The 8375-nt window shown below is 56.3% G+C and overlaps 1 protein-coding gene across 1 annotated transcript in view; it reads left to right on the top strand.

The window, feature by feature from the left end:
• ABCF1 (ATP binding cassette subfamily F member 1) overlaps positions 1-2595 on the top strand; it is a gene marked incomplete in the record, with an annotated part of 15696 nt that extends 13101 nt beyond the window's left edge. Inside the window, 4 exon segments of the mRNA XM_014586982.1 lie at positions 1210-1378; positions 1539-1603; positions 1700-1772; positions 1893-2595. Coding sequence (XP_014442468.1) covers positions 1210-1378; positions 1539-1603; positions 1700-1772; positions 1893-2059 — 474 coding nt within the window.
• Between the last annotated feature and the right edge of the window lie 5780 nt (positions 2596-8375).

The raw sequence follows: 8375 nt of genomic DNA, 5'->3' as shown, positions 1-8375 counted from the left end.
GGGAGCCCCGCCCCCCAGCGGCTGCAGGCAGGGAGCCCTGTCAGTGGTGGGGCATGAGACACAACTCCTCACTCCCCCAGGGGACAGCAGCGGAGCGGAGCGTTCAGAGCAGTTCAGGGAGGGCAGCGGGAGCACCCCACCATGTGTGTGGGCTACGCGGTAAATACGTGTCTAGTGAAACAGTATAAGCCAACAAGAAAATCCAGAGATGACCGGTATTAATGATTTGGCAGTTAACCTTCTCCTTTTCCTCCCTTGCAAATGTGCATATATAATGTTTTTAAGTAATTATTTAATTTTATTTATTCATTCACTTATTTTATTTTTTGGAGAGGTTTTTGCTATAGGGTGTGTGTGCTCGCCAGAAAGACAGAGACAGAAAGTGAGAAATCACCCTCCAGGGGAATGGGCATGCTCACGCCAGGTCTGGGACTCGAACTGTGGTCGACTACATGGGAGTCCAGCGATGGAGCCATTATGCCATTTTCTGGATCCTCATTCGCTTATTTTAATTTGAGCAAAGAGAGACAGAAAGAGAAGGACAGTGTGGAAACAAACTGCCAGGTCCAAGATTCGAACCACAATCAGCCATGTGGGAGTCTAGCGCCCTTAACCAGCACCCTACCTGTCGGCCCCTGTATGTAGTGTAAAATGTTTTAAGTATTGGCTGTCGTATGACAGCCTTCCCGGTACACCCGCACGTTTTTCCATAATTGTGTACGCACATTTATCTTACAAGGGTCTCCGGTTACTTGATGCCAGTCACTCGGAACTGCTTTCGGGGCGTCTGCAGGGTATTAGCATGTGACGCTTTAGGCAAGGGTACCCTTTAGGCAGGTAGTCCCCTCCCTCCAGCAGTGCCGAGAGCCAGGTCCTCACACAGATCCCCAGCCTCTGCAGCTCCCGCTGTATTGGGTAGAAGCCTCCAGCGTGCCAGCCTGCAGTCTATGCGAGGCGGCGTTCTCGATGTCGCCAGCCCCTTCCTGGCTGTCCTCCCTCTTGGCTCCCGTCTCCTCTCACTCCCCGTCCGCCCTGTCTCCCATTCAAGGGAGCTGGGGTAGCGCCAGCCCCGACCCTCACACGTGCTTCCCCTTGCAGACCCGTGGGGAGATGAGGAAGAACCACCGGCTGGTGAGTTGGCTTTGGGCACTAGGGGTGAGAGGCCACTGGAGGGGGGCTGCCTCGCACTGACCACCTCTCCCCCGGCAGAAAATCGGCTTCTTCAACCAGCAGTACGCCGAGCAGCTGCACATGGAGGAGACGCCCACCGAGTACCTGCAGCGGAGCTTCAACCTGCCCTACCAGGACTCCCGCAAGTGCCTGGGCCGCTTCGGCCTGGAGAGCCACGCCCACACCATCCAGATCTGCAAACTCTCTGGTACGGCTGGACGGCCGCCCTTCCCGTCATTCACATCTGCGAATACGCCTGAAGGGGGAGGGCGTCAGCGGAACGGGCCTCAGCACCACCGCACGCCTCTGGTCCCCTGGGGTCTGTGGGACGGAAGGAGCGTCATGGGCCTTTTTCTTCTCTGCTGCAGGTGGCCAGAAAGCCCGCGTTGTGTTTGCAGAGCTGGCCTGTCGGGAGCCCGACGTCCTCATCTTGGTGAGTGAGCTGGGCTGCGGGAGAGGGCGAGGGTCGCCGTGGTGGCGGGTAGGAGCTGGGACACCCAGTCACGGTCCTCCTCGTCTTCCCCTGCAGGATGAGCCAACGAACAACCTGGACATCGAGTCCATCGACGCGCTGGGGGAGGCCATCAACGAGTACAAGGGGGGTGAGTGGTCGGCGTGCCCTGGCCCCTCCACCCCGGCCCACCCCGGCAGCCATGCCATCGCGGCCTGGGCTACGGCTCCCCCCACGTTCTGATCGCCCTCCTCTCCTCTCTCCCTGCCAGCTGTGATCGTCGTCAGCCACGACGCCCGGCTCATCACGGAGACCAACTGCCAGCTGTGGGTGGTGGAGGAGCAGAGCGTCAGCCAGATCGACGGCGACTTCGAGGACTACAAGCGGGAGGTGCTGGAGGCTCTGGGCGAGGTCATGGTCAACCGGCCCCGAGAGTGAGCGCGCCTTCCTGGCCGCGGAGTCTCCTGAGAGAGAAGCTTGTGTGGCCTAGAAGTCCCCGCCGCCGCCCTTTCCCCGCCTGGAGCTGCCCCGGGTCTGCGGCCAGCCTGGCCCCCGTGGCACAGGAGCACGGGCCGCTGCCTGGCCTCTGGGGACCGCTTGGGTCGCTGCTTGGAAACATCGTGTGTCCCAGTTCCCTTCAACTAACTGAGCTGCCCTCTCCTTGACTGCCCTCTAGCCAGGGGACCTTGGGGGTTCATCCAGCCAGGGCACGTGCCGACTGTCTCGGGGCTGGTCACTCGGAAGCCCGAGGCGGCGGCCTGGCTTCGCCCACGCTGGTTCTCCGAGGGAGCCCCCTCCCTGGTGGACTCCATGCTGACCTGCTGATAGGAGCAGTCGCAGCTCAGCTGGAGACGGGTCCGGGCCTGTGCTGCTCAGCCCGAGTCGGGGGTCCATGGTCTGGTCGGGGCCTCGGGGCAGGACAGGAAAGCTGCTGAACTGGAGCCCTCTGCGGGAATAAAGGAGTGGGACTGCCATTGTGTCGCTGTTGTGCGTGGGAGTCTCGGCTGCTTTCTCCACTTCCAGCAGCCTTCGGTGGCCCTGCTGCTAAGAGGCGGCTCTAACCTGCAGCCTTACTGCGCTTCCAGCAGTCTCGGTGTTGGAGGGGCCTGTCTCCCCCACCTTTCTCACGATTCCCTCGTTTTCTCTCGGACACTCGGGTCTCACCATCCAGGCTCACCTCATGAGTGAGGAGACGCCCTGCCCTGGGTGCTGCAGGCCTCGGGGCCTTAAGGAGAAACTGACCCTGGGCCAGCGCTGTGGGAGGCAGGAGGGGCCTGATAGCCGGGGAGGCTGCCGAGGAGGGCGGAGTGCCCGGTATGGTGGTCGGCCCTGCAGCGGAGCACTTTGGAGCCTGAACGGCCACGTGTCCGCAGGGAAAACCTGCCCAGGGCATGGTTATTTGGCAGGATCACTTACGGGGGACCTTGAAAAAGAAAAAAGGAAGCAGAGAGCCACATTTGTAAAGTGGGAAGAACGAATCGGCGTGGAAGGAGGAGAAGCGAGCTGTGGGAGTCACGGGGCAGCCGGTGCCGTCAGCTGGGCTGGGGAGGACAGTGCGGGTGGAGGGGTGGAGGTGGAGAGGTGCAGGGTAGGTGAGGGGGCCCGTCCTGGGCTAGCTGAGGAGGGTGGGAATGGCCAGGATGGGTGGGTGGCCAGCGCTCCCCGTGAGCCGGGAGGGGAGGATGGTCAGGAGTGTCGGCGCAGGAATGAGCCGTTGGGCTAAGACTGGCTGACTTTGGACATCTTGCTTAAAGGAAGTAGTTCCCGGCCACGTGGAAAAGGAAAAGTGGGCTTCGTGTCCAGTGCTCCTGCTCGAAGTGCAGATGGGCACGGCGAGAGGACCCCGCAGACCGCAATAAAGAAACGCCTCAGTTTGAGGAAAGAACTCGGTCTCGTGCCGCTGACTCGGTATGCTCCGTGTAAAGGGAGTCCCAGTTCTGCGAAGTGTCTTGGCACAGAGAGCCAGGCTTCAGGGCCACTCACTGACTGTCCTCGGACAGGCCCCTTAGCCCCTTAGCTCCTTAGCTCCTGTTTCCTCCTCTGTAAAATGGAGGTGATGGTAAGTGGGCTCCCGTGGGCCCGCCAGAGGTGGTGTGGAGGTTAAGGCACTGGACCCCATATGGCCGAATCCAGAGTTAAGAGTCCTGGACCTGGTGGCTTGAAAAACATCGGGCTGGGGCCGGCAGGTTGTGTGGTGGTTAAAGGTGTTAGATTCCCACATGGCTAACCACAGTTCAAGTCCCAGACCCTGGTGGCTTGCTTTCTTGCTTTCCCTTTCCCTCTCTCTCTGTCTCTGACAATTTAAAAAACAAAGCAAGTCGGGACCAGCAGTTAGCGTAATGGCTATGTCACTGAACTCCCATGAAGTTGACTGCGGTTCGAGTCCCAGACCCAGTGGCTTAAACTCATGCCGGGCATGTGTGCGTGCGTGCCCAAGGTCCCTAGAGAAGAATGGAGGAGAAGGGATTGCAGCGTGACCATCCCCCCTGGGGGGTGATTTTTCCCTTTCTGTCTGTCTGTCTGGTGAGCGCCTTAGGCCAGCAGAGGGCCTGGAGGCTACAAGGCTGGTCGTGCCTTTTGAGTCACAACTCAGTGGCTTAGAAATCACGCCAGGTGCATGTTTGAGCAGGCCCAAAACCCTGGAGGAGAAATGGAGAGGAGGTTGCTGTGTGGCCATCCCCGTGGGGAGCGAGACCTCACTTTCCCTTTCACTCTATCTGTCAAGCACATAAGGCCCCATAGCAAATTCACCAACAACTTACCACGCCAGAGTCACACACATATGTACATAGCACCACAAGAATATTTTTAAATAATTATGTATCACTACTTTTTAATTTACTACAGGGCCTGTGTGCTCACCAGAGAAAGTGAGAAGGCAAGCTGCGAGGCCCGGGGCTCGGCGAAGGTCGACAGTGTAGGAGTCCGGCGCCGGAGCCACCGCACCACTTACCAGCATAGGAATGGTGTTTTTTTTGGAGAGGTTTTTGCTATAGGGCACATATGCTCACCAGAAAGACAGACAGAAAGCAAGAAGTCACCCCCCAGGGGGGATGGCCACTCGGCAATCCCTTCTCCATTCTCCTCTCGGGATCTTGGGCACGCACGCACATATGCCCAGTGTGAGTTTAAGTCACCGGGTCCGGGACTCCAACCGCGGTCTACTACATGGGAGTCCAGTGACACAGCCATTACACCAACTGCTGGTCCCTACGCTTTATTATTTTTTAAAAGAGATTTTTGCTAGAGGGTGCATGCCCTCGTGAGTAATCCCCCCGTGGGGGATGGCCACTCTGATCCCGTCCCCATTATCCTCTCAGTATCTTGACCGCGCATGCATGTGCACCTGGTGTGAGTTTTAAGCTACTGGGTCTGGGACTGAACTGCAGTCGATCATCTGCGGGTCCAGTACCTTACCACCATGCCACCTGCCAGCCCCATCTTGTTTATTTTAAATTGCCACAGGGTGGGAGCTGGCAGATGGTGTGGTTGGGACCCTGGATTCCCACATGGCTGGCTGGTTTGAGTCCTGGACCTGACAGCTTGGTTTCTCACTTTTCCTCCCTGTCTGTGTCTCTCTCTGCTTAAAAAAATTTTTTTTCTTAAAAATTATTTTAACTTTAATTTATTTTTTATTTATTTATTTTAATTTGACCAGAGAGGGACAGAGAGAGAGATGGAAAGTGAGAAAGCAAGGCGCCAGGTCCAGGGCTTGGACTGCAGTCGGCCATGTGGGAACCCAGTGCCCTTAACCACCACGCCACCTGCTGGCCCTCTCTGCTTAAGATTTTTTATTTTTTAAAATTATTTTATTTAGCTTTAATTATTTATTTTATGTGACCAGAAAAAGACAGAGCAAACATGAAAGGACAGTGAGAAAGCAAGCCACCAGGTTCGGGACTAGAACTGTGGTCAGCACCTCCAACCACCACACCACCTGCTGGCCCCAAATTTATTTATTTTTAAAATTTTATTTTTTTGGAGAGGTTTTTGCTATAGGGTGCATGCGCTTGCCAGAAAGAGAGAGACAGAAAGTGTGAAATCACCTCCTGAGGAGGTGGCCACACCACAATCCTGTCTTCTCCATTCTCCTCTTGGGATCTTGGGCACACACGTACCTGGCGTGAATTTAATCCACCGGGACTTGAACCGTGGCCTACCACATGGGAGTCCAGCAACACAGCCATTATGCCAACTGCTGGTGCCAGTCTCTGCTTAAATTTAGATAAATAAATGATAATTGCTACGGGTGCATGAAGCTGGTGGGGACAAGGGAAGAGGTGAGAGAGAGAGCACCTTCCAGGAGAGGTGGCCACACTGCAATCCCTTCTCCCTCAGGATTCGGGGTATGCACACACACGTGCCTGGCATGTTTTTCAAACCACCATGTCCGGGACTTGAATCACGGAGTTGGTCGCGTGTGCTCCAGCACCTTGGCCACTGCGTCACCTAGCTGGGCCTGGTGCTCACTTACAGAATTGCTCTGGGTGCTGGTTGGGGACCGGGGTTGAGGACATGGAGATGGGTGCCAGGAGACAAGCTCAGGGTCACTCTGAGAAGAAGGCAGTCTTTTTCTTCCTCAAGAGCGAAGGAAGGTCAGAATGTGGACTCGGATCCCCGGAAGACAAGGGGACGCGGTGCTCACACTGGGCAGAACTCGGGTTTTTGTGTGTTTTGTTTTGTTTTGAGAGGTTTTTGCTGTAGGGCGCATGTGCTTGCCATAAAGACACAGAAAGACGGAAACAGAAAGTGAGAAAACACCCCCCAGGGGGATGGCCACGCCACAATCCCTTCCCCTCCATTGTCTCAGGATCCTGGGCACGCACGCACACACGCGCCCGGTGTGAGTTTAAGCCACTGGGTCTGGGACTGGAACCACAGTCACCTACATGGGAGTTGGTGGTCCCTGGACGGGACTCACTTTCTCAGGAACTCCAGAGCCTGGGGTGGCGTGGAGTTAGACATTTGCCACACAGCCATGCAAAGCTGGCCCCGTGCTCGAGTGCATTTCTGCTGGGCCATGGCAGGGGAGCGTGGCTGCTCTCAGCATCCGGTGTGCTGCCAGGAGCAGGCAGGAGGAACAGGACAGCGACTCCAGACTGGAGGTAGACCTGGTACTGCGGGACGGTGACAGACTGTAAGGTTGGAAGCGTGTTTTGGAGGGGAAGGTGGAAATAGGAAGAACGGACGGACTGCAACAGAAGAAAGAGAAGTACCCCCAGGGCTGGGTGGGGAGACAGGGCAGGCCTGGCACGCTAAAGGGGCGAGGCGCTCCGCCTCTCCCACCTGCAAAAACAAAACAGTATTTTAAGAGATTTTTGTTAGAAGGTGTGTGTGCTCACCACAGAAACAGATGGAGAAAGTGAGAAGTCATCTGGGGGGCGGGGAAACAGATGGAGAAAGTGAGAAGTCATCTGGGTTGGGGGTTCATGCCTCAATCCCTTCTCCTCTTGGGATTTTAGGCACACACACATGAGCCCAGCATGAGTTTCAAGGCACCAGATCTGAGACTTGAACTGTGGTTAACCATGGGGGAATCCGAAGATCCAAAGCCTTAACCATTATGCCACCTGCTGGCCCTGAAACACCCCCCACCCCCGTTGGAGAGAGAGACAGAGATAGTAAGAGGGGAAAGTGAGAAATCGCCCCCCAGAGGGATGGCCATGCCATAAACTATTCCCCTCCACTCTCCTCCTGGGATCTTGGGCACACATGCACACGTGCCTGGCGTGATTTTCAAACCATCGGATCCAGGACTCGAACTGTGTTCGGCCATATAGGAGTCCAGCAATGTAACTGCTATGCCATCTGCTGGGCCCAAAACGTCTTCTTTATATAATCTTTACATAAATAAAAAGTAACAGGTCCCTTTTCAAATTAAAATACAAAAAAAAAGAAGCTAAGGTGTCCTAAGGCCTGTTGCAGGAGACAGAGGGAAGGGGAGAAGCGGCCAGTGGAAGAGCCAGAAAGAAACCCCGGCTACAACCGTGACCACTAGGGCGGGACGCGTTTGTTCGGCCTTTTCACTTGTGGTGCACTTTAGTGTTCCATCTCCTAGCTGGATCCTTAGGTCTCAGGTCCTCTCCCAGGGACCAGAACACTGTCCCCAAGACCGACCAAGGAGAGGCGAAAACTAGCCCAGGCCCAACCGGACTGGGGCTGGGAGACCAGATGCCGCCCTCGTGTGGCCGGTGCTGGAAGTGACCGCCACAGCGTGTGTTCCTGGGCAGTGCTTGCTCTCCGTGTTTCCACCGGCAGAGTGGGGCCCACCCGCGAACTTGCTGGAAACGCAGAACCTCATACATCCCAGATCTACTGAAGCAGAAACTTTGCTGACCCCGGCTCCTGCCAAGCCCTTCAGGAGGTGCTGATGAACACCGGAAAGTAGAGGGCCGGGCCAGCATTCTCGGTGGCCCGCGTCCTGATTTCCCATCTTCCCCTCCCTTGTCCCACCCCAACTTGATGGAGCCTTCACCTATGCTTCCAAGAGTAGCAGGACTTCCTGTTTAAAGCTGCTCCTTTATATCCAGTCTCCAAGCGTCCCCTCCGCCCCTGCTAAGCCCAGTCTGAACCGAGACCCTCCGAGCAGCATGCCTAGGTCTTCCCCTCGCCGAGCCCCTTTGGGCAGGGAAGGACAGTCTGGTGACCCTTCTCTTGCCTGGCTCTGCTCAAACTGCTCTTTGTGAAATCAACAAGGAGCAACGTTGTTCCCTTCCTTTGCTGGAAACAGCATTCTGCTTTCCTGCAGCCACTG

The sequence above is a fragment of the Tupaia chinensis genome, unplaced genomic scaffold, assembly GCF_000334495.1.
Source record: "Tupaia chinensis unplaced genomic scaffold, TupChi_1.0 Scaffold000176_1, whole genome shotgun sequence".
Lineage (NCBI taxonomy): Eukaryota > Metazoa > Chordata > Mammalia > Scandentia > Tupaiidae > Tupaia > Tupaia belangeri.
Note: the sequence above shows the minus strand (reverse complement) of the source record. Positions and strands in the feature narration are given on the sequence as shown.